The 26,110-nt window shown below is 45.2% G+C and overlaps 1 protein-coding gene across 1 annotated transcript in view; it reads right to left on the reverse strand.

Moving 5' to 3' along the window:
* LOC122935646 (gamma-aminobutyric acid receptor subunit rho-1) overlaps positions 1-26,110 on the reverse strand; it is a 158,269-nt gene that overhangs the window by 100,512 nt on the left and 31,647 nt on the right. Inside the window, exon 2 of the mRNA XM_044291442.1 lies at positions 17,248-17,354. Within this exon, the coding sequence (XP_044147377.1) occupies positions 17,248-17,266 (19 nt within the window). The 5' untranslated portion in view covers positions 17,267-17,354. The remainder of the gene's footprint in view (positions 1-17,247; positions 17,355-26,110) is intronic.

Genomic DNA, 26,110 nt, shown 5'->3' on the forward strand with positions numbered 1-26,110 from the left:
CTGTGGCAGGGGATAAAAGGCCACTCGCCACTCAACCTAGAACCAGGCAAGGTTGTGTCTGATAATGGCCGTTAACTTAGTGGCTGCTTTGGAGCTCGGCAAGCTTACACACATCCCATGCCTAGCCCATGTCTTAAACTTAGTGGTTCAGCAGTTTCTCAATACCTACCCCAATTTGACTGAGCTACTCGTGAAGGTGCGCTGCATGTGTGCACATTTCCACACGTCATCGACAGCTTCAGCCGGTCTGTCAACACTGCAGCAGCGCTCAAATTGCCAGCTCACCGGCTGTTCTGCGACGTGAGCATGCGCTGGAACTCGACGTTCCATATGTTGGCCAGGCTTTGTGAGCAGAAGAGGGCAGTAGTGGAATACCAGCTGCAACATGGACGTCGCCTTTTCAGTCAGCTTCCGCTATTCACAAGCGAGGAATGGGCATGGATGTCTGACCTCTGTGAGGTTTTAAGAAACTTTGAGGAATCAGCTATTATCACTGTAACCATCCCACTTCTGTGTCTACACAAACGCTCACTGCTCAAAATTAAGGACGACACTTTGCATGTGGAAGAGTTGGAAATGGAAGGCATTATACAGGATGATAGCTAGACGACCCTCAGTTCATCTTCTCAGCACGAATTGGACGATGAAGAGGAGGAGCAGCAGGAGAAGGTTGCCTCCGCTACAGAGGGTAGTACCCATGGAAGTTTAATTCCATCTTTTCAGAGTGGGTGGGCAGAAGAGAAGGAAGAGGGTGAGGTGATTGAGAGAGATCCTCCTGATGACGACAGCGAAGTCTTGCCTGTTGGTACTCTGGCATAAATGGCTGACTTCATGTTTGGCTGCCTTTCCCGCGCTCATCTCTCATTCCTCTGTTGGAGATTAAAAGAAAAATGGTCCAATACCGGAAGATTCTTGTTGAAAAATTGCTCCAAAAATTTCCATGTGACAACGCTGGCGGCAGAGTCCGCAGTTCCTTGGCCAACCGAGGAGGGGGACAAGGGAAACACACAATAGTTCCAACAGAGGCAGGGGAACACTCTCTCTAAAGCCTGGGACAGTTTCATGACACCTTGCCAGCACCCTCACACTGATGCACGGCCTAGTGTCACAAGGAGGGAAACATTTTGGAAGATGGTAAAGGAGTACATAGCAGACCATGTTGGCGTCCTCCATGATCCCTCAGTACCTTACAAATACTGGGTGTCGAAGCTGGACATGTAGCGCTCTATGCCTTGGAGGTGCAGCATTTTGTCTGAGCAGGTATTTAGTGCTGCTGGTGGCATTATAACAGATAAGCGTATCCGACTGTCAACTGGAAATGCTGACAGGTTGACTCTTATAAAAATGCCTGGATTGACACCATGACTTCTCGACTCCACCAGAGGAAAGCTGATGAACATAAAGGCACTTTAAATGTGTTGTTTATAATGTACTGAATACATTATATTCCCTTGCACCCCTTCCACCACAAACAAGGGTATATGGTTGAATCTTCCTTTTCTCATCCTCCTCCTCCTCTTCCATCATATCAACATGCTTATTTGTCGCATATATGCCCTTCGCATATAATGTTTTACAGGGTCAGCACAGCTGCAGGCCCTCGCATATAATTTTTTAGTGGGTCAGCTCACCAGCAGGCCCGCATCTAAAATCTTTTACAGGGTCAGGTCACCTGAAGGCCCTCGCATATAATGTTTTAAAGGGTCACATCACCAGCAGGCTCTCACCTACAATCTATTACAGGCTCAGCTCACCAGCAGGCCCGAACCTAAAATCTTTTACATGGTCAGCTCACCAGCAGGCCCTCGCATATAATGTTTTACAGGGTCAGCTCACCAGCAGGCCCTCTCATATAATATTTACAGGGTCAGTTCACCAACAGGCCTTCACCTCAAATATTTTACAGATCAGCTCAACAGCAGGGCCACACCTAAAATCTTTTACGGGGTCAGCTCACCAGCAGGCCCTTGCATATATTTTTTTACAGGGTTTGCTCGCCAGCAGGCCTTCACCTACTATCTTTTACAGGGTCAGCTCACCTGAAGGCCCTTGCATATAATGTTTCAGAGGGTCAGCTCACCCGCAGGCCCTCACCTACAACCTTTTAGAGGGTCAGCTCACCTGCAGGCCGTCGCATATAATTTTTTACACAATCAGCTCACCAGCAGGCCTTCACCTACAATCTTTTACAGAGTCAGCTCACCTGAAGACCCTCGCATATAATATTTTAGAGGGTCAGCTCACCCACAGGCCCTCACCTACAACCTTTTAGAGGGTCAGCTCACCAGCAGGCCCGCACTTAAATTCTTTTACAGGGTTAGCTCACCTGTAGGCCCACACTTACAATATTTTACAGCTCAGCAGCAGGCCCTCAACCATAATTTTTTTGATAGTCAGCTCAGCAGCAGACTCTCACCCATAATATTTTAGAGGGTCAATTCAGCATCAGGCCCTCGTCCATAATATTTTAGATGGTCAGATCAGCAGGCTCTTGCTCAAAATGTAATTTTTGGCAGCGTTTCACTTAGTGCATAGGCTTTATGAGTGTAGAAGTCCCACTACATGAACAATTGTACCACAATGTGATTGAGGCTGTAGAGGGAAGGGTTAGATTTGAATATATATGTACAGTACAGACCAAAAGTTTGGACACACCTTCTCATTCAAAGAGTTTTCTTTATTTTCATGACTATGAAAATTGTAGATTCGCACTGAAGGCATCAAAACTATGAATTAACACATGTGGAATTATATACATAACAAAACAGTGTGAAACAACTGAAAATATGTCATATTCTAGGTTCTTCAAAGTAGCCACCTTTTGCTTTAATTACTGCTTTGCACACTCTTGGCATTCTCTTGATGAGCTTCAAGAGGTAGTCACCTGAAATGGTTTTCACTTCACAGGTGTGCCCTGTCAGGTTTAATAAGTCGGATTTCTTGCCTTATAAATGGGGTTGGGACCATCAGTTGCGTTGTGGAGAAGTCAGGTGGATACACAGCTGATAGTCCTACTGAATAGACTGTTAGAATTTGTATTATGGCAAGAAAAAAGCAGCTAAGTAAAGAAAAACAAGTGGCCATCATTACTTTAAAAAATGAAGGTCAGTCCGAAAAATTGGGAAAACTTTGAAAGTGTCCCCAAGTGCAGTCACAAAAACCATCAAGCGCTACAAAGAAACTGGCTAACATGCGGACCACCCCAGGAAAGGAAGACCAAGAGTCACCTCTGCTGCGGAGGATAAGTTCATCCGAGTCACCAGCCTCAGAAATCGCAGGTTAACAGCAGCTCAGATTAGAGACCAGGTCAATGCCACACGGAGTTCTAGCAGCAGACACATCTCTAGAACAACTGTTAAGAGGAGACTGTGTGAATCAGGCCTTCGTGGTAGAATATCTGCTAGGAAACCACTGCTAAGGACAGGCAACAAGCAGAAGAGACTTGTTTGGGCTAAAGAACACAAGGAATGGACATTAGACCAGTGGAAATCTGTGGTTTAGTCTGATGAGTCCAAATTTGAGATCTTTAGTTCCAACCACCGTGTCTTTGTGCGACGCAGAAAAGGTGAACGGATGGACTCTACATGCCTGGTTCCCACCGTGAAGCATGGAGGAGGAGGTGTGATGGTGTGGGGGTGCTTTGCTGGTGACACTGTTGGGGATTTATTTAAAATTGAACCAGCATGGCTACCACAGCATCTTGCAGCGGCATGCTATTCCATCCGGTTTGCGTTTAGTTGGACCATCATTTATTTTTCAACAGGACAATGACCCCAAACACACCTCCAGGCTGTGTAAGGGCTATTTGACCATGAAGGAGAGTGATGGGGTGCTGCGCCAGATGACCTGGCCTCCACAGTCACCGGACCTGAACCCAATCGAGATGGTTTGGGGTGAGCTGGACCGCAGAGTGAAGGTAAAAGGGCCAACAAGTACTAAGCATCTCTGGGAACTCCTTCAAGACTGTTGGAAGACCATTTCAGGTGACTACCTCTTGAAGCTCATCAAGAGAATGCCAAGAGTGTGCAAAGCAGTAATCAAAGCAAAAGGTGGCTACTTTGAAGAACTCCACATGTGTTAATTCATAGTTTTGATGCCTTCTGTGTGAATCTACAATTTTCATAGTCATGAAAATAAAGAAAACTCTTTGAATGAGAAGGTGTGTCCAAACTTTTGGTCTGTACTGTATATATGTCCAGTGTATATATATATATATATATATATATATATATATATATATATATGTATATATGCCCTGTATGGCCAGAGGGGGGAAGGTCATAGTGTTATGTGTGTATATGTGGATATGTCTGTATGCCCCTGTATTTACACACATGTCCATATATACTTATATTAGAGTTGGGTATATATAATATATATATATAGATATGCCCCAATTGTCTTATATGTACTTATACATGTGGCCAGTTATGTCCCCCAGTCACGGCGCTCGTCCCCCCGGCCTCCTCCTGCATACCTGCGGCTGATGGCACCAGATGGCTGTATTGTCCAGCTTCTGGTCACTTCAGATCAATAGATCCTTTTGAAACATCCCCAGCAGGGCTCCCCACCTTCTGTTTAGGGACTGTTTATGACATGGGTGTGTGTGTGGTGCCATGGTGTCTTTGTCTGTACAGATTCTGATCCTCAGGGGGCTATTCAGTTATCTGCTGCAGTCTGAGTGCATGCATTCCGTCACACGCACACGATGATGTCATATCCCTGCACCTTGGATGGAGGAGGGGGGGGGGAAGGGGGGGAGTGAGAGTGACTTATACACTCACCTAAAGAATTATTAGGAACACCATACTAATATGGTGTTGGACCCCCTTTTGCCTTTAGAACTGCCTTAATTCTAGCTGGCATTGATTCAACAAGGTGCTGATAGCATTCTTTAGAAATGTTGGCCCATATTGATAGGATAGAATCTTGCAGTTGATGGAGATTTTAGCGAAGCACATCCAGGGCACGAAGCTCCTGTTCCACCACATCCCAAAGATGCTCTATTGATTTGAGATCTGGTGACTGTGGGGGCCATTTTAGTACAGTGAACTCATTGTCATGTTCAAGAAACCAATTTGAAATGATTTGAGCTTTGTGACATGGTGCATTATCCTGCTGGAAGCAGCCATCAGAGGATGGGTACATGGTGGTCATGAAGGGATGGGCATGGTCAGAAACAATGCTCAGGTATCCCGTGGCATTTAAACGATGGCCAATTGGCACTAAGGGGCCTAAAGTGTGCCCAGAAAACATCCACCACACCATTACAAGGCATGATGGATACATGTTCTCATTCTGTTTACGCCAAATTCAGACTCTACCATTTGAATGTCTCAACAGAAATCGAGACTCATCAGACCAGGCAACATTTTTCCAGTCTTCAACAGTCCAATTTTGGGGAGCTCGTGCAAATTGTAGCCTCTTTTTCCTATTTGTAGTGGAGATGAGTGTTTGACTAGATATGAGTGGTTGACTAGATAATCGCACTTGGAACTGGACTACAAACAGAGACACATGGGAACAGCTCCCTGAAAGAAGAGAGGCAGAGCGCCACATGCCCCTGGAGATGGCTGAGTAACCCTTTCCCTCCAGACCCCTAATACCCCTACCCTTATTTACCCCTATTCACCCCTGGCCTGCATTGAGTTAACACTAACCCCTGCATTTAACCCCTTTTTCCTTATACCACCGACAACCCCTGCATTAACACCTGCTCCACCAACCATACCCTAACCCCGGCTGCTGAACTCCTGCAGTCAGTATTTACCCCTGCTGCTGACCTCCTGCAGCATTAACCTCAGCCCCGGCCTCCTCTGCCCATATCCTTAACTTCTGCATTCCCTGTGTGCAGCCCCAGCATACCCTTGTTGGGCTGTATTAACCCTTGATATCCTGGTCCTCTGCAATAGCCCCAATCAGGGCTACATCCCTGGCCTCTAAGTATTAACCATTGCATTGCCAACATTTACCCTTTACACCCTGTAGGGACACTGAGCCAGGTTGGGTGGGCTGCTAATGAATGTATGCAAGTGTATTGTATAGATAGTGTGTGGGGTGGAATTGGGAATTGTGTATTGTCTAGTGTAGTGTAGTATTATCTGTGTTGTAAGTGTTTATTGTAATAATCTAACTGTACTGTGATGTGTGCGTCTATATGTATATATATCTATAATCATTGATCTATAGATATAGCGTATTAGTAGACTATTGTGTAATAAATATTTTATTATTTAAGGGCGCAGTTTCTGGTCCATTATTATAGTACAGTAAGGCGCAGGCAGTCGGCTTTCATCGCAGCTCGCAGGCAAGGTGAGGGTGCATATGTCATATTATAATTTAGGCATAAATAGGCGGAGTCATCACTAGACAACTCACGCCTATTTATGTCACCTTGCCACTCTGTGGTCTCCTGATACACCTCCACACTATATCACCTTGCAACTCTATGGTCTCCTTATACTGCTGCCACCTCCAAACTATGTCACCTTGACACTCTGTGGTCTCCTGATGCTGCCGCCACCTCCAATCTGTCACCTTGCCACTCTGTGGTCTCCTGATACAGCTCCTACCTCCACTCTATGTCACCTTGCCCCTATGTGGCCTCCTGATGCTGCAGCCACCTCCACACTATGTCACCTTGCCACTCTGGTCTCCTGATGCTGCTCCTACCTCCACTCTATGTGACATTGCCATTCTGTGGCCTCCTGATGCTGCCGCCACCTCCACAATCTGTCATTATGCCACACTGTGGCCTCCTGATGCTGCCGCCACCTCCAAACTATGTCACCTTGCCATTCTGCGGTCTCCCCATGCTGCTCCTACCTCTATACTATGTCAACTTCCCACTCTGTGGTCTCCCCTTGCTGCTCCTACCTCCATACTATGTCACCTTGCCACTCTGTGGCCTCCTGATGCTGCCGTCACTCCCACACTCTGTCACTGTGCTACTCTGTGGGCTCCTGATCCTGCCGGCACTCCACAATATGTCACCTTGCCACTCTGTGGCATACTAATGCTGCTCCTACCTCCACTCTATGTCTCCTTGCCACTCTTTGGCCTCCTGATGCTGCTGCCACTTCCACACTTTTTCACCTTGATACTTTGTGGTCTCCACATGCTGCTCCTACCTCAACTCTATGTCACCTTGCCACTCTGTGGACTCCCGATGCTGCTGCCACCTCCACAATTTGTCACCTAGCCACTCTGTGGCCTCCTGATGCTGTGTCGTGGAAGGTGTACAGGAAACAAGACAACACAAAATGAATATACGACTCACTGGATCCAAAACTAAGGAACAAAAAGGGAGACCCCTGCAATAGACCTGGCACTCTCCCTGACTGCTCAGCCTATGCGAAAATCCCAATGGTAGATGATCGCATATCCTCGTACCTCGGCTGTATAACACCTGAACACCCTATAATAGTGAGGGGACACGACCACCGGCTCCCTACACTAGATACGGAGGGAGTCAGGGTCACCTGGGATGCAGCAAACAGAAAATCACAAATGAATGCACAATACTTATCTTGTAGAAGACTGGGAAGTAGGATCAGCATGCACACACACTCCAGGAAGAACTATAAACCGCACACTAATGCACTATGGGGAGGAATTTAAAGGGATGCAATCAGTACAACTACATGACAGCTGAGAGAGGCTAACGAGATGAGGAACTGAAAGCAAAACAAAGGAAGCTCAAGGAGGAGGTTCTGAAAGGCATCTGTCAGAGCTTCTCAGATGTCTGGTGGTGACAGTACCCCTCCTTCTACGAGTGGACTCCGGACACTCAGACCCCTCCTGCTCAGGATGGGACCTATGGAAAGCCCTGATGAGACGAGTGGCCTTTATGTCCGTCACTGGGACCCACATCCTCTCCTCAGGACCATAACCCTCCCAATGAACGAGGTACTGGAGACAACCGCGGACAACACGAGAATCCACAATCCTGGAGACCTGAGATTCAAGATTACCATCAACCATTATCGGAGGAGGAGGCAAAGACGAGGGTACAATGGGTTGGACATAAGGTTTTAATAAGGACTTATGAAAAACATTATGGATCTTCCAAGTCTGAGGAAGATCAAGACGATAGGCAACAGGATTGATGACAGACAAGATTTTGTAAGTCCCAATAAACCTAGGACCCAACTTCCAGGAGGCAACCTTCAATTTGATATTCTTAGTAGACAACCACACCAGATCACCAACATTCAGGTCCGGACCAGGCACACGTCTCTTATCCGCCACACGCTTATATCTCTCACTCATGCTCTTTAGATTATCCTGAATCTTTTGCCAAATAGATGACAAAGACGAGGAGAATCTGTCCTCATCAGGTAAACCAGAAGACCCCTCTCCCGAGAATGTCCCAAACTGCGGATGAAACCCATATGCACCAAAAAATGGTGACTTATCAGAGGACTCCTGACGACGGTTATTTAAAGCAAACTCAGCAAGGGACAAAAAAGAACACTAATCCTCCTGATTCTCCGCCACAAAACAGCGCAGATATGTCTCCAGATTCTGATTGACGCGCTCTGTCTGGCCATTCGACTGCGGGTGGAAAGCAGAAGAGAATGACAACCGAACCCCCAAGCGAGAACAGAAAGCCTTCCAGAATCTGGAAACAAACTGCGTGCCCCTATCAGAGACTATGTCTGAAGGAATACCATGCAATTTGACAATGTGATCAATACATGCCTGCGCCAGCGTCTTAGCATTGGGCAAGCCAGGAAAAGGGATGAAATGCACCATTTTGCTAAAACGGTCCACCACCACCAGAATCACAGTCTTCCCCGAGGAACGAGGCAGGTCCGTTATGAAGTCCATGGACAGATGTGTCCAAGGACGGGAAGGAATGGGTAAGGGAAGGAGAGGACCTGATGGCCATGAATGAGGGACTTTGGCACGAGCGCAGGTCTCGCAGGCTGCCACAAAACCCTCAACCGACTTACGAAGCGCAGGCCACCAGAATCTCCTAGCGATGAGATCCACTGTGGCTCTTGCCCCCGGGTGCCCAGCAAGGACCGTATTGTGGTGTTCCTTAAAAATCTTGTGTGTTAAAGCGAGAGGCACAAACAACCTCCCAGGAGGACAAAGATCAGGAGCCTCTGACTAGGCTACCTGCACCTCTGCCTCCAATTCAGGATAAAGAGCAGAGACCACCACACCTTCAGCCAAAATGGGACCCGGGTCTTCAAAATTCCCACCTCCCGGAAAACAACGTGACAGGGCATCTGCCTTCACATTCTTAACCCCAGGGCGGAACGTGACAACAAAATTAAACCTTGAAAAGAACAAAGACCTTCTGGCCTGTCTCGGGTTCAGACGCTTGGCTGACTCCAAGTAGGCTAGATTTTTATGGTCAGTAAACACGGTAATAGGGTGTCTGGCTCCCTCTAACCAATGGCGCCATTCCTCAAAAGCCAACTTGATGGCCAACAACTCCCTATCTCCCACATCGTAATTTCTCTCTGCGGAGGAGAGTTTCTTCGAGAAAAAGGCACACGGTCGCCATTTGGCAGGAGAGGAACCCTGAGACAATACTGCACCCACACCCACCTCAGAAGCATCAACCTCAACTATGAAGGGTAGAGAAATATCAGGTTGTACCAAGATGGGAGTAGAAGCAAAACTCTCCTTGATATTAGAAAAGGCCTTACGCGCCTCTACCGACCAGGAAGAAAAATCTACCCCCTTTCTGGTCATATCAGTGAGTGGTTTAACAACAGAGGATAAATAAAAATAACTTCCTGTAATAATTGGCAAAGCCCAAAAAATGCATCAGCGCCTTCTGATTCTCAGGAAGCTCCCACTCAAGCACAGCGCGGACCTTCTCGGGGTCCATGCGAAAACCAGAAGCGGAGAGAAGAAACCCCAGAAATTGAATTTCTGGAACCGCAAACACACATTTTTCCAGTTTCGCGTACAATTTATTCTCCCGCAGGATGAGCAAGACCTGACGTAAGTGTTCCTTATGAGTTTTGAAATCAGGAGAAAAAATCTAAATGTCATCCAAATACACTAATACAAATTTCCCCATTAAATGATAAAAAATGCTGTTCACAAAATGCTGAAAAACGGCTGGAGCATTCATCAAACCAAAAGGCATAACCAAATTCTTAAAATGGCCCTCAGGGGTATTGAAGGCCGTCTTCCATTCGTCTCCTTCTCTGACCCTGACCAGGTTGTATGCCCCTCTTAGATCTAATTTGGAAAAAACTTTAGCCCCAACAATCTGGTTAAACAGGTCCGGGATCAGAGGAAGCGGATAAGGGTCACGAATTGTGATACTGTTCAGCTCCCTGAAATCCAGACAAGGTCTTAAAGAACCATCTTTTTTCTTAACAAAGAAAAAACCAGCGGCAACAGGTGACTTCGAGGGTCGTATGTGTCCTTTTCTCAGACTCTCAGAGATATAAGCACGCATAGCGACCCTTTCAGGTTGGGAGAGATTGTATAAACGAGATTTAGGCAGCTTGGCGCCTGGGATGAGATTAATAGGGCAATCGTACTCCCTGTGTGGGGGCAAATCCTGAACTCCACTCTCAGAGAAGACATCCGAAAATTCAGAGAGAAAGGATGGTACAGTCTTAGTAGAAACCTGAGAAACAGATGTCGTGAGGCAATTCTCTCTGCAAAAGTCACTCCAACCATTTATTTGCCTCGCTTGCCAATCAATGGTGGGGTTATGTTTAGTGAGCCAGGGTAGCCCCATTACTAGAGGAGTAGGCAATCCGCTAAGGACGAAACATGACACATCCTCAACATGAGCATCACTTACAATTAAACGGATATTGTGAACTATGCCCTTTAATGATTTCTGAGAAAGTGGAGCGGAATCAATAGCAAAAGGAATATCCTTTCTCAAAGTGCATACCTGAAAACCATGAGTTATCGCAAATTGATTATCAATGAGATTGACAGCTGCTCCACTATCTACAAAAATCTCACAAAAAATGTTCTTGCTCTCTAGCGCCACCCTGGTAGGCAGGACAAAACGGGAACTACAAGCAAACGGAAAACCTTCAATTTCCTAACAGATGGAACATTTTTAAAGGATTTTTTCCTTTTTGTTTCTTTATTACTACCAAAAAACTGCCTGAATCTCCTAGAGGGACAAACATTTGCCAAATGATTTATACCTCCACAACAAAAACAAACCTTCCCATGCGGGCTGAATCTTCTATTGTCAGAGGCAATCAACCCCAGCTGCATGGGCTCCTGCTCAGAAGGGGTTGACAGCGACTGAGACCCCTGCGCACAGAAAGAGACCGCTGCACTGTCCTGGGATTGAGTATGACAGGAAGGAGTGATCTCTCCTCTCTCTCTAAGACGCCTGTCAATACGAACGGCCAGAGACATAGCAGAGTCCAAGGAAGTAGGCCTCTCATGAAAGGCAAATGCATCTTTCAATCCCTCTGAAAGACCATGGCAAAATTGACTTCAGAGTACAGCATCATTCCAACCAGTATCAGCTGCCTATCTTTGAAATTCTGAGCAGTATATCTCTGCGGATTGTTTACCCTGGCATAACAGACGTAGTCTAGACTCAGCCAAAGCAATACGATCCGGATCATCATATATCTGACCCAGGGCTAAAAAGAATTCATCCACTGAACGGAGGGGCCGTGCCCCGACCGGCAGCGAAAAGGCCCACGACTGAGCGTTGCCCCTGAGCAGCGATATAATGATCCCCACCCTCCGTTCCTCATCACCAGAGGAATGGGGAAGAAGGCGAAAATGGAGTTTGCAAGCCTCTCTAAAACGCGCAAAATTCTCACTACCCCCGGAGAACGTATCCGGGAGCGAGATCTTAGGCTCAGAACAAACTCCATGAACGCAAACTGAACCGGTCACTTGAAACTGAGAAAGAGTCTTACGGAGATCAGCTACCTCCAATGAAAGACCCTGGAAGCGTTCAGTCAAAAGTGAAACCGGATCCATGCTTGAGACGGTTTTGGCAGTTTATAATGTCACGGAAGGTGTACAGGAAACAAGGTAACACAAAATGAATATGCGACTCACTGGATCCAAAACTAAGGAACAAAAAGGGAGACCCCTGCATCAGACCTGGCACTCTCCCTGACTGCTCAGCCTATGCGAAAATCCCAATGGTAGATGATCGCATATCCTCGTACCTCGGCTGTATAACACCTGAACACCCTATAATAGTGAGGGGACACAACCACCGGCTCCCTACACTAGATACGGAGGGAGTCAGGGTCACCTGGGATCCAGCAAACAGAAAATGACAAATTAATGCACAACACTTATCTTGTAGAAGACTGGGAAGTAGGATCAGCATGCACACACACTCCAGGAAGAACTATAAACCGCACACTAATGCACTATGGGGAGGAATTTAAAGGGATGCAATCAGTACAACTACATGACAGCTGAGAGAGGCTAACGAGATGAGGAACTGAAAGCAAAACAAAGGAAGCTCAAGGAGGAGGTTCTGAAAGGCATCTGTCAGAGCTTCTCAGATGTCTGGTGGTGACATGCTGCCGCCAACTCCAAACTATATCAAATTACCACTCTGTGGTCTCTTCGTGCTGCTCCTACCTCCACTCTATGTCACCTTGCCACTCTGTGGCCTCCTGATGCTGCCTCCAACTCCACACAATGTCACCTTGCCACTCTGTGGTCTCCTGATGCTGCAGCCACCTCCACGCTATGTAACCTTGCCACTCTATGGCCTCCTGATGCTGCCTCCACCTCTACACTGTCACCTAGCCACTTTGTGGCCTCCTAATGCTGCCGCCATCTCCACACTCTGTCACTTTGACACTTTGTGGTCTCCATATGCTGCTCCTACCTCCACTTTATGTCACCTTGCCACTCTGTGGCCTCCTGATGCTGCCTCCACCTACACACTATGTCACCTTGACACTCTGTGGCCTTCTGATTCTGCTGCCACCTCCACACTCTGTCATTGTGTGAAATGGGGAAACAGCTCTCATTGTCTGAACATTGTGTTTGCTTAAATTGAGTTAAATGATCTGGAATGACGTTTTGCTGTTTGGCCACAAGATGCTGCTGTTTCCTAGGCACAGCTGACTGACTGCATATATATTTCCATATTCATGAGAGGTTTGGTTCTAGAGAGCAGGAAGAGGGATCTGCAGCCATCTTGGGAGCAAGCTGAGAGCTGAGGTGCTGTGTGTGAGCAGAAAAGCTATTGGATCCAGGAGTGAGAGGACCTCCTCTGTGACCACAGCTGCAGCTAAATGAAGCTGATTGTTGTCCAAGACCCAGATCCTGTCCAGGGAAAGGAGGATTGTTTCCAGGAAGGATGACAAGAGCTAAGGAACAAGATGCATACCCTGTGGGACCTCGTGTTTGCTGGAGAGACTAGTTGTTCAGGTTAGAGACATCAGTGAATAAAGAGCAGACCCAGGTCGGTAAGATCATGCATGCATCTCACTGCAGTTTGGCGCCTAGAGACTTAGACCAGGCCTGTAGTTAGATAGTTAGGGTCTCTGCTTTGTGTCAGGCCTAAACTGTTGCTGCTGTACTACAAGGACTCCATTACTAAAAGGGACATTGCACATTTGAAAGCTGATAAATACCCCCATGAACTCTATCCAGTTCAGCGTTTTGCTCAGAAGAAATAATCAGGCACGTGATACCGGACTAGTTATGGAAGGGGGAATAATATAGTGCACGGAAAGATTGTGAACTGCTGTGTTGCACCGCAGGTCAGCCCGTAGTAAGCACCCAACCAATTGTTCGTGTTGGTTTCAGGGTAATAATAGGTACGTCGAGGCAGTTTTAGTTGGGCCCGTCAGTAGGTAAATTATTGCGAAATTTCTGCTGGCATCCATCAGGTGGCGCCGTGCTGTGCAACACAGGGGCCTCAGCCTTTGGGCTGGGTGTATTTAAACTTATTTTATGTTCTCATCATTTGTGGTTGTGTTTATTATCCGTTTTTGCAAAAGCTGGTATCAGAGTTGCTTTCCTCGTTTGTGACTTTGCTGTATCCTGGGGAACCCACCCTGGTACACATCTTTCAACTGTGGCCTCCTGATCCTGCCGCCACCTCCACACTCTGTTATTATGCCAGTCTGTGGCCTCCAGATGCTTCCTCCACCTCCAGACTCTGTCATAGGGCCACTCTGTGGACTTCTCATGCTGTTCTCACCCTCCCCACTTCATGACTGGGCCACTATTTTGCCTTTTTGGCCTGGCTGACATCATCATTTATATGACCCTTCTACTGATCTGTCAGAAAGAACATAAAATGAGACACACAACGCATCCTTTCTGTATAGCAGCTGTAAGGCCTGTATGGTCCCATCAGAATTGGCTTATAATTTGGTAGCCAAAAGCAGGAGTGAGTACAGAAGACATGCAAATATTCCATTCACGTGTCATCTTTGTTTTGGATCCACTCCTGTTTTTTTGGGGCTTTAGCAATACTGATGGATTACTGACCAAATGATTGAAGGCGGATGCTCCACAGACATGATCTGTTTTTTGTGGGTTTTTGTTCTGACGGATCAGAGAAAGGGCAAATTAATCAGTGACGTCAACACAAACTTACTGCTGACACCCTCTCCAATCTGTCAGGGGGGGTCTACTTGTATAAGCGTTTAATAGAACAGGTTCTGTAGACATCTATGTGGAATCAGCTGGCGACAGTGTAAAAGGAGTGCGCTTCTTCTTGGCGCTAACATCGACCTGTAAGGCTGAGTTCATACTTGAGTTATTTAGTCAGTTTTGGTCCCGTGACTGCCCAAATAAGTGAAGTGCAGTGATTCTAAGAGCGACGCCTGTCATCTGCATGTCATACGGACTTACAGTATTATTTCACTAAGGCTACTTTCACATTAGCGTTCGGGGCTCCGCTTGTGAGTTCCGTTTGAAGGCTCTCACAAGAGGCCCCGAACGCAGCCCTAATGCATTCTGAGTGGATGCGGATCCGCTCAGAATGCATCAGTCTGGCACCGGCTGTCCTCCGCTCCGCTCAGCAGGCGGACACCCGAACGCTGCTTGCAGTGTTCGGGTGTCCGGCAAACGGATCCGTCCAGAGTTACAATGAAAGTCAATGGGGGCGGATCCGTTCGAAGGTGACACAATATAGTGCATTTTTCAAACAGATCCGCCCCCATTGACTTTCAATGTAAAGTCTGGACGGACAAATACCAGACGGATCTGCTCCAAAAACAAGTGTGAAAGTAGCCTAACAAAGCAGACTCCCTATGCGTGTTACTGCAAGGCACAGTGTTCTACACCACTATAAAAGCTTTTTAACGTAATCTGCCGTGAATAAATTCAGATCGAACCAAATTTTTCCAAAAGAAATCGGCGATCCGGTGAATCGGATTTTTGAAAGAGCCCCCTGGGTCTCGCAGGCAAGCAGGCTGTGAGTGTATTACAGTGTATAATACACTTACAGCCAATGCATTACAATGCAGATTTATTGTAATTCATTGTAGAAGGGATCAGACCCCCAAAAGTTGAAGTGGGACAAAAAAGTTATGTAAAAAAAAAAAAAGTAGACATATTAGGTATTTCCGCATCTGTATTGACAGGCTCTATAAAAATATCAGATGATCCACCCCGTCAGATGAACGCAGCAAAAAAAACAACATGCCAAAACAGCAATTTTTGGGTCACCTTGCCTCACAAAAAGTGTAATACCAAGCAATCAAAAAGTTGTATGTACCTCAAAATGGTACCAATCATCTCATCCCACCAAAAATGAGACCCTACATAAGACAATCGCTCAAAAAATAAAAAAAATATGGCTCTCAGAAATTGGCAACACAAAAACAAGATATTTTTCTCAAAATGTTACTGTGTAAAACTTGCAAAAAATAAAAAAATAGACACATTAGGTATTGCTGGGCCTATAACAACCTGCTCTAAAAAATATTACATGATATGCCCCCTCAGGTGAATGCTGTAAAAAAATAAAAACTGCAATTTTTTGTCACCTTGCCTCACAATAAGTGTAATGCCAAGCAATCAAAAAGTCGTATGTACCCCAAAATGGTACCAGTGAAAACGTTACCTCATCCCGCAAAAAATGAACCCCCACATAAGACAATCACTCAAATAAAAACCAAGCCATATGGTGCTCTTTCCGTTCTGAATTGTGCCGTGTGTCCCCACAACAGTTTACCACCACATATGGGGTGTTGCCATATTCAGGAGAAAATAGGAAGCAAATATGTGGTGCTGTTTCTCCTGCTACCCCTTGTGAAAATGAAACATTTTGGGAAAAGCAACATTTTATTGAAAGAAATAAAACTTTTCCTTTTGGGCAGACTAGATGGGCTAAATGGTTCTTATCTGCCGACACATTCTATGTTTCTATGTTTCATTTTCACAGCCAAGTGTTCCACTGTAGGGGTATGTCATGGTCTCTTCAAATACAAAATGGTGCCCAAAAACCATTCTAGTAAAATCTGCCTCCAAAAACCATATGGCACTCCTTTACTTCTGACCACTGCCATGTGCCTCTACAGCAGTTTACCACCACATATTGGGTATTTCTGTAAACTGCAGAATAAGAGTAATGTATTGCATATTGAGGTTTATTTTGCTGTTAACCTTTGCTATGTTGCAAGAAAAAAATGATTAAATGAAAAAATGAAATGTTGAAATTTCACCTCCATTTTCCTTTCATTCTTGTGGAACACCTCAAGGGTTTACATAGTTTGTAACATCAGTTTTAAATAATTTGAGGTGTGTAATTTCTAAAATGAGGTCATTTATGGGTGGTTTCTATTACGTAACACCTCAAAATCACTTTATACCTGAATTGGTACTTTGGGAAATTTTCTTAAAAATTAAATAACATTTACAAAATTATGTCAACATATTTTGTGAGGTATCTCTAGCTGCCATACAAGCAGAGAAATTCATATTTAGAAAATAGTGCATTTTTCCAAATTTTCTAAAATTTTGGGATTTTTTAAATACAGGTAAAACACATTGTATTTCATGTTAGTGATACATTTCAGTCAAAGTGTTACGAGAAAACAATCTCAGAATGGCTTGGATAAAAAACTTTCCAAAGTTATTACCACAAAAAGTGAATACATGTCAGATTTGCAAAACGGGCATGGTATTTAAGGTGAAAAATTGCTCCGTACTGAGGGGTTAAGGCATGTTTATATAATATGTTTATATTGGCAATAATTGTTACTAATATCTCCTGTTATAGTTCTAATATGCTGAAATGAGCATCAAATAGCATGCATAGCAAGAAGTTCCCAATATGTAACATACCCCCAAAGCCAGGTCTCATAGTGAAGTCGTGGTCATCTATTCGAAGCAGTTGTTCAGACTTGGTCAGTGGTGATTTTGTTATATCTGGACTTCTTTTGAAAACAGGGCTGTTTAAAAAATACACAATACATTAATACTATTTTTAGTGATGCATAACGCTTCATTATCAAGAAGAATCACAGTAAGGGTGGGTTCACACTAACGTTAGGGATTCCGTTATGGCTTTCCGTTATAACGGAAAATAACGGAATGCCTAGTCAGAATGCAAAACGGACGCCTTTAAAAGGCATCCCATTTGCTCTCGGTCCTAATAGAAGTCTATAGGAAAGCATAACGGATCCGTCTGGGTACCATTATGCAAGACGAAAACAAAGTCCTGTCGACAGGACTTTGTTTTTCGTCTTACCTAACGGGACCCAGATGGATCCGTTTTGATTCTCATAGACTTCTATTAGGATGGAGAGCAAACGGAATGCTTTTTAAAGGCTTTCATTTTGCATTCCATAATAATACAAGCCTATGGGCAGAAGAACGGATCTGTCCTTCCGTCTTATGGATTCCGTTATTTTCCGTTATAACCATGTTATAACGGAAAGCCATAATGGAATCCCTAACGCTAGTGTGAACCCACCCTAATAGACATTAAACATTATTAAACAAGTATGTTTCAAAACTTCCTTAAATAACAGTTTGGCACACATGAAACAGATTTAGATTTTTTCCTGAACCTGAATTGTCCTGATTTTTTTTCTACAAACAAGGACAGTAAATCTTAAGGTCTGTTCAGTGTGCTCAAGTTCAGAGCTTCTGTGCCCAGACATAGTTCAGAAATATGGAAACCCCCAAAAGTCATTATGAGAACAGTGTGTTTATTTAAGGAGAAATAACAGGGTTGGAAATCATTTAAAAATAACTGTTTTGTTTTGGCTGTTTAACATAATCTTGTGTGCTTTGTAAAAGTGAACTGTATAGAATATTTAAATTTGGTATAATCTTACACTAATTGTAGGAGAAATTCTACCATATTTGAGGGTGATTGCAGAAACCTCAAAACACCTTAAAGCACATAGGGGGTGATTTATCAAACTGGTGTAAAGTAGAACTGGCTTAGTTACCAGTTTAGTTTAGTTGTAACTAAACCAGTTCTACTTTACTCCAGTTTGATAAATCTCCCACCGAATTCCCATAAACAGTTACAACACACTGCTACAGAGGACAGACAGACAACATAAGTTTTTGTCTCCTATTTAGTGCAGTAGACTGAAATCTTGAATTGAATAGTACATTTTTAACAGAAGAACATTTCTAAGGCACTTTTCTTATATATGCACTTAAACTGATATCTGAGACCTAAACAAAATACGAATACTCTGATTTATTAAAAAATTGAAATGTGTTGTCAAGCTCTGACAGGCGTTCTTAAAGAAATCAGCGAGAAGGAAAACCCACTGGCAGGTAGCAGCCGGGAACGAGGTACCCAAGCACAATCCCAGAGTAGTCAGGCTAAATACAAGGTTAAGGTGGAATGCACAGGGTCAGAAGCATAGGTTGGTCAAAGTTGGTACACAGAAAGTCAGCAGGGAACAGCGAACTAAGGGCCAGATTTATCATTAGCTCAGGTCAGAATAATGGAGTGAAAAAGTCCCCAAAAACGTCCCAAACGCTAAAACTGCGCACAAATTTGCGACATTTTTCTGCTCTGCACCATGCTCACCAGTTTTCTGAAAGTGGGCGTGTTTTCTTATGTAATTGAATCTCTAGACAGATTTACTATTCAGACTCTTTAAAAAGTCGCAAAAAAGTTGCAATTTCACTCCAGTGAGGACCATGCTTATCTTATAAGACTTTTTAATAGAACATGCGACTTTTTCATAAAAACGTGCGACTTTTTCGTAAAGATGTGCGAATTTTGCAAAGCTGCTTACTGATGGATAAACTGCTACCGTCAAACCACATTTATTGCAGTCTTAAAGGGCCGATCATAAATCTGACTTGGCTAAAACTGACTTTAGCCATATGTTAAAGTGGAGTGAGCTGTCAGAGTCATGATAAATCTGGCCCTAAATGCCTAGGAAGCTTCGTATGTCTTACCATAAAGTGGAATAACTCAGCACTGAGCCAGGATCTAATCAGCTCTTTATAGCCAGAGGGTGTGGGTGTGGACTGGGAACTTCCCCCCAGCAAGGCTACAGCTATTATATAAATATGCGCAGTAATTGCTGGGGCGCCCATGGTTCTGCCAGGCCGAAGGGAGGCCCGTATACCATGCCGCACCCTCCGACACCGAGGGGAGATGATGTCCCCGGCTTCCTGACATGTGTGAAGCCCAAACTAATTTTAATTGTAATAGTCAATAGGAGAAAATGGGTTCTACTTTAGCTTATGCTGTACGATCTCAGTATAATTTAAAGGGTCACTTCCATCAAAGGGCCTAACAAGAAACCAGGATAGAACTGGCTTACCAGAGTAACAGACGATCTTCTGGTGGGTCCAATGTCTATAACCATAGTGGGCCTCAGATGTCCAGGAACAAAATCCTATTTGGAGCTACTTTTGAAGCTAATTACTTACCTCAATTTCCTTGTTTTAAAACCTATTAGACTTTATTGATTATATAGAGCTTTAGACCCAAGAATACAAAAAAGTTCAAGTTCAGGACCCGAACTTGACCCCGAACCCGAAGTCAATGGGGACCCGAACTTTTGAGCACTAAAATGGCTGTAAAAAAGTTATGGAAAGGGCTAGAGGGCTGCAAAAGGCAGCTAAATGTGCTTAATAGCCTGGTAAGTGCTCTGCAAATAAATGTGGACAGGGAAATGACTTAAAATAACATAAAATACATAAAAATTAAAAATAAAAATAATCTTGATATTGGAGGACAAGGTCCATATGGAGTAGGAGGTTGAGGAGGCGGTGGATGTAGCGGTGTAGGTGGAAGCGGCGGTGGAGGATGAGGAGGTAGCCTACACTGCTTTTTGGTTTTATTTTTTGTTTAAGTTAGGGTACACCCCAAAACATTGGGAAATATAACCTGTGGCCATATGCCCAATTTGTAGACCCAGAAGTTGAAGGGTCAGACCCATCAGTCAGTACGTGTAGGCGTGTGCACATATACTGCTCCACCATGTCACACGTCCCGTGATGTCCATGATCCAATTGGATATCTGCTCTGACAACTTTCAATGTTCTTTTCTGTGCCTACCATGTTGATCACGGTAGGAGAGGGAGCGTGAGAAAGGGACACCACATCCAAGGGAGGTCAATGACTGCAATGTTATAAAGCTGAAATGTAGGACAAATTATTGAAGCCGAAGCTTCCAAATAAAGGAGGGGGCGCGCGGCAATTACCCACTCCCGACTCGGGGAGGTAGTGACGATAAATAACAATACAGGACTCTTAGGATGCCCTGTTATTGGAATGATTATAAAAAAATTATAGGGAATGTCACTGGGGAATTTTGGATTTGGAAACGTTAGACAGGAGAGGCCCCCTCTGCCGCTTTGTTAACTCTAGATAACTTCTGCCTGATCGCACGTCCCCGTGACGTCCAGGATCCAATTGGATCTCTTCTCTATCAACTTTTGATGTTCTTTTCTGCGCCTACCATGTTGATTACGGTTAGCAGCTAATCAGGGTTTCACGCCGGAGAGGGAGCATGAGAAAGGGATACCACATTCAAGAGTGGCCAATGGCTGCAATGTGATCGAGCTGAAATATGGGACAAGTTATTAAAGTGGAAAGATCGAATGAAAGGGACAATGAAAGACAAATTTTACAAATGTAATTCCCTGTCACCTATGCAGAGCAGGGGTTTTTCATCGCCAGAAATGGGTTAATGTCACCTACCAATGGAAAAGATGATTTTTAACAATTTCGGTCCCTGTCACCTATGCAGAGTAGGGGTTTATTCACGGCAACAATGGTAAAATGTCACCCAAGAATGTAACAGAAAAATTTGTGAAATTGAATAACCTGTCTACTAGGTAGAGCAGGGGTATATCACAGCCAAAAATTTGTGAATGTCACCCAACTATGTAACAGAAAAACTAGTGAAATGTATTAACCTGTCTACTAGGTAGAGCAGGGGTATATCACAGCCAAAAATTTGTGAATGTCACCCAACTATGTAACAGAAAAATGTGTGAAATTTATGAACCTGTCAACTAGGTAGAGCAGGGGTATATCACAGCCAAAAATTGGTGAATGTCACCCAACTATGTAACAGAAAAATTAGTGAAATTTATTAACCTGTCTACTAGGTAGAGCAGGGGTATATCAAAGCCAAAAATTGGTGATTGTCACCCAACAATGTAACAGAAAAATGTGTGAAATTTATAAACCTGCCCACTAGGTAGAGCAGTGGTATATTATAGCAAAAAATTGGTGAATGTCACTGTCACAGGGGCGCCAAAGGCGCACTCGGTCTCCCATCAGCCGCAGACCTGCTGCTTAGCTTCGGGAGCAAGGATCTGTGTTTGGCCTCGTTCCCAGGGCAGCTTTGCTAGCTGGGAGGCTCCCTGCTCCTAGGTCTGCCTTGAGCACCGAGCTGATCACTCGGTGCTCGATTTGTCTGTCTGTCGGCCATGTGACGCTGGCCACGTCACATGACCCTCACTCCCCACTATAAATACAGGCAGCCTGCTGGCCACAGGTTGCCTGTTAATTTTAGGTATCTGGTAATTGTTTTGTTCCTGCATACTTACCTGATCCTGTGTTCCCTGACAATTCTCTGCCTGCTCCTCCTATACTGCGCATCTCTCCTGGTATCCCGACCCCGGCTTCCACCTGACGATTCTTTGCGGACTCCTGTTGTACATCAGTTCTCTCCTGGTATTTTACCTCGGCTTTCCTAACTGCATAGCTCTCTAGGTATTGAACCGGTTCGTTCACATTCCGTTATTTGTCTTGACTGTCTTCCCAGCACGTATCCTAAGTTAGGGACTGCCATCTAGTTGTCCACTGTTATTAGTACTTGCGAGGCAAGTAGGCATGGCCAGGGGTGAGGGTGGAGCGCAGTGGTCACTATCCTCCCCCCTGTGTGTAGTGTACGTTACCGTCACAGTCACCCGACAATGTAACAGACAAATTAGTGAAATTTATTAACCTGTCTACCGGGTAGAGCAGGGGTATATCAAAGCCAAAAATTGATAATTGTCACCTAACAATGTAACAGAAAAATTTGTGAAATTTTTTAACCTGTCCACTAGGTAGAGCAGGGAAATATCACAGCCAAAAATTGGTGAATGTCACCCAACTATGTAACAGAAAAACTAGTGAAATGTATTAACCTGTTGTGGCAATGTGAACATTGAGGTGTGCAGTAAAGTCACGGGGAAGCAGAATAAAAGGGATGTTGTGTGCACCAGGAGCGTGTCACCAAGGGGCCCGGCATTGGTGGAGTAAAAGCCCTAGTTCAGGTGTCCACTAAAGTAGTTGGGCGATACCATATAGATAGTGTAGCTGGTTCAGCTATTTCAGGGTGGGCTTTTCCTGGGAACAGGCAATGTGTTGGGTGAGTGCCTGTTCCCCATGCTCCAGTCCGGGACTTAGGGCATGCTCATGTCCAGGGATCCTATTAAATCCTGCTACTATTAAATCCTGGTGAGGCTGTGTGTGAGTGGTCTCAGCCGTGTGGGCTGAGGGGCCACAAGGCTAGGCGTTAGCCTAAACTTTGGGGGAGTGTGTTGCCTGTGGAAAGAGGCCTGGAGGCTCTGTGTGGTCCAAGCCAGGAGGGCTGAGAGACCACTATTCCCCAAGAAACGCTGGACTGGAGACTTAGGTGAGTCAGGAATATTATGTTTAGTTAGAGCCTGGACGGGCGAGTGTTTATTATTTTTCTCATCTTGCTTGTGCTGGTGTATCACAATAAATGCACTGTTTGGACCTGAAACCTGGTGTCCTGAAGCTGTATCGGTGTAAATGATCCCCTAAAAGAAAGCTACCCCTCACACTGTCTACTAGGTAGAGCAGGGGTATATCAAAGCCAAAAATTGCTGAATGTCATCCGACAATGTAACAGAAAAATGTGTGAAATTTATTAACCTATCAACTAGGTAGAGCAGGGGTATATCACAACAAAAAATTGAATGTCACCTGGTAATGTAACAGACAAATTAGTGAAATTTGCTTACCTGTCTACCTGGTAGAGCAGGGGTATATCACAGCCAAAACTTGGTGAATTTCACCCGAAAATGTAACAGACAAATTAGTGAAATTACATAAAATAAAATACGTACAAATAAAAAAATATATAATCTTGATGTATAAGGAGGAGGTCAATATGGAGTAGGAGGTTGAGGAGGTAGTGGACGTAGAGGTGTAGGTGGAAGCGGCGGTGGAGAAGGACGAGGTAGCCAACAGTGGTTTTTGGTTTTAATTATTATTTTTATTTATTTTTTAAATTAGGGTACACCCCAAAAGAGTGGGAAATATCAAAAATACAACAATGAGCAATTGCGCTGTAGTATAACAATGGCTGGGTAAGGCCGGTATACATGTCTATTCTGCACAAGGTACGGACAAGTCCTGTGGGATCCATGCCTGGTTCATTTTAATGAACGTGAGCTGGTCCACATTGGCTGTGGACACGCGGCTGCGCTTGTCTGTGATAACGCGCCCTGCTGTGCTAAACACACGTTCAGATAATACACTGGCTGCAGGGCAGGCCAGCACCTCCAAGGCGTAAAGGGCAAGCTCAGGCCATGTGCCCACTTTGGAGACCCAGAAGTTGAAGTGTACAGACCCGTCATTCAATACGTGTAGGCATGTGCACACATACTGCTCCACCATGTTGGTGAAATGCTGCCTCCTGCTAAGACGTTCCATATCAGCCGGTAGTGCTGGTTGTTGTGGCGTGCTGACAGCTTTTCCACATTTCGGTCATGCTAACTCTGCCTTCTGAGGTGCAGGTGGTGCCCCAGCTGCATTGACGACCTCTTCCTCCTCCTCTGCCTTCGCCTTGTGCTTACACTGTGCCCTCGCTGTCAAGTGGGAATGCCACCAGCAGCACGTCTACCAGCGTTCGCTTGTACTCGCGCATCTTACGATCAAGCTCCAGTGACGGAATTAAGGACGGTACGTTGTCCTTGTAACGGGGATCCACCAGTGTGGCCACCCAGTAATCAGCACGTTAGAATGTGCAGGGGGCAGTCATGGGGCAGTCATGTACACAGTTTTTTAGTATATTCTAACCTGAAGCGTCCCCATCACTATGGGAACACCTCTGTGTTAGAATATACTGTCGGATCTGAGTTTCACGATCTAACTCATATCCGACAGTATATTCTAACATAGAGGCGTTCCCATGGTGATGGGGACGCTTCAAGTTAAAATATACCATCGGATTGGAGAAAACTCTGATCCGATGGTATAAAAGGGACTCCTGACTTTACATTAAAAGTCAATGGGGGGCGGATCCGTTTGCAATTGCACCATATTGTGTCAACGTCAAACGGATCCGTCCCTATTGACTTGCATTGTAATTCAGGACGGATCCGTTTGGCTCCGCACGGCCAGGCGGACACCAAAACGACTTTTTTTTTCATGTCCGTGGATCCTCCAAAAATCAAGGAAGACCCACGGACGAAAAAACGGTCACGGATCACGGACCTACGGACCCCGTTTTTGCGGACCGTGAAAAAATACTGTTGTGTGCATGAGGCCTAAGGCTTTTAAAACTCTCCGTCTTCACCAGACGGAATTACAACATTTCAAAGGCCAGTAATTTTAAAATGTTGCCATTCAGGGCCAGGGATCATAGGTGGGTAGGTACTTCCTCTTCTGCTCCAGTGTTTGGGAGATGGAGAGCTGAACACTTCCGTGGGACATTGTGGAGATGCTTGGTGATCCAGGTGGTGGTGTTGCTGGCAGATCCTCTGTTTGCGGGGTGGCAGGTGCCACTGTCACTCCAGAGGTGGATGAATAAGCTGAGACTGCAGCAGAAGAGGAAACAGGAGGAGCCAGAGACCTTTCTTTGTTTTTGAGGTATCTACTCCACTGCAGCTCGTGCTTTGTACTTAGATGCCTGGCCATGCAGGTTGTGCTCAGGTTGAGAATGTTTATGCCTCGCTTCAGGCTCTGATTGCACAGCGTGCAAACCACTTGTGTCTTGTCGTCAGCACATTGTCTGAAGAACTACCACGCCAGGGAACCCCTTGGAGCTGGCTTTCGTGTGCTCGGTCCCTTGCTGCAGGCGTACTGTCTAGGGGACAGCTGCTCCGCTTTTGCACCCTGCTCCCTCTTCTGCTGTGTTGGTGGCTCTGTGCGATCACATCCTCTTCCTCCGAACTACACAGGTCATTCGCATGACCTTTATTCCATGTGGGGTCGAGGACCTCATTGTCCTCCACATCATCTTCCACCCAGTCTTCACTCCTGCCCTCCTTGTCGGTCTGCACACTGCAGAAAGCCACAACAGTTGGCACCTGTGTTTCATCATCATCCGAGACGTGCTGCGATGATCCTCCCATGTACTCATCCTGAAACATAAGTGGTTGGCATCGGTGCACTCAATCTCTTCCACTTCTGGGGCAGGGCTATGTGGATGGCCCTGGGAAACCCTGCTAGTAGAATCATCAAAAAGCAGAAGAGACTGCTGCATGACTTGGGGCTCAGACTGCTTGGCTGATTTGGAAGGGGATGAGGTAAAAGACTGATGGACATCGACTGCAGGTGCTAACTCTGATCTTTCAGCAGGAGACTGGGTGGGAGACAATGTGAAGGAACTGGAGGCACTGTCAGCAACCCAATCTACTATCACCTGTACTTGTTCTGGCCTCACCATTCATAGAGCAGCATTAGGCCTGACCAAATAACACTGAAGGTTCTGTCGCGTACTCGCACCTGAGGAAGGTGTTTCACTTG

Source organism: Bufo gargarizans, chromosome 4, assembly GCF_014858855.1.
Source record: "Bufo gargarizans isolate SCDJY-AF-19 chromosome 4, ASM1485885v1, whole genome shotgun sequence".
Classification (NCBI taxonomy): Eukaryota; Metazoa; Chordata; class Amphibia; order Anura; family Bufonidae; genus Bufo; species Bufo gargarizans.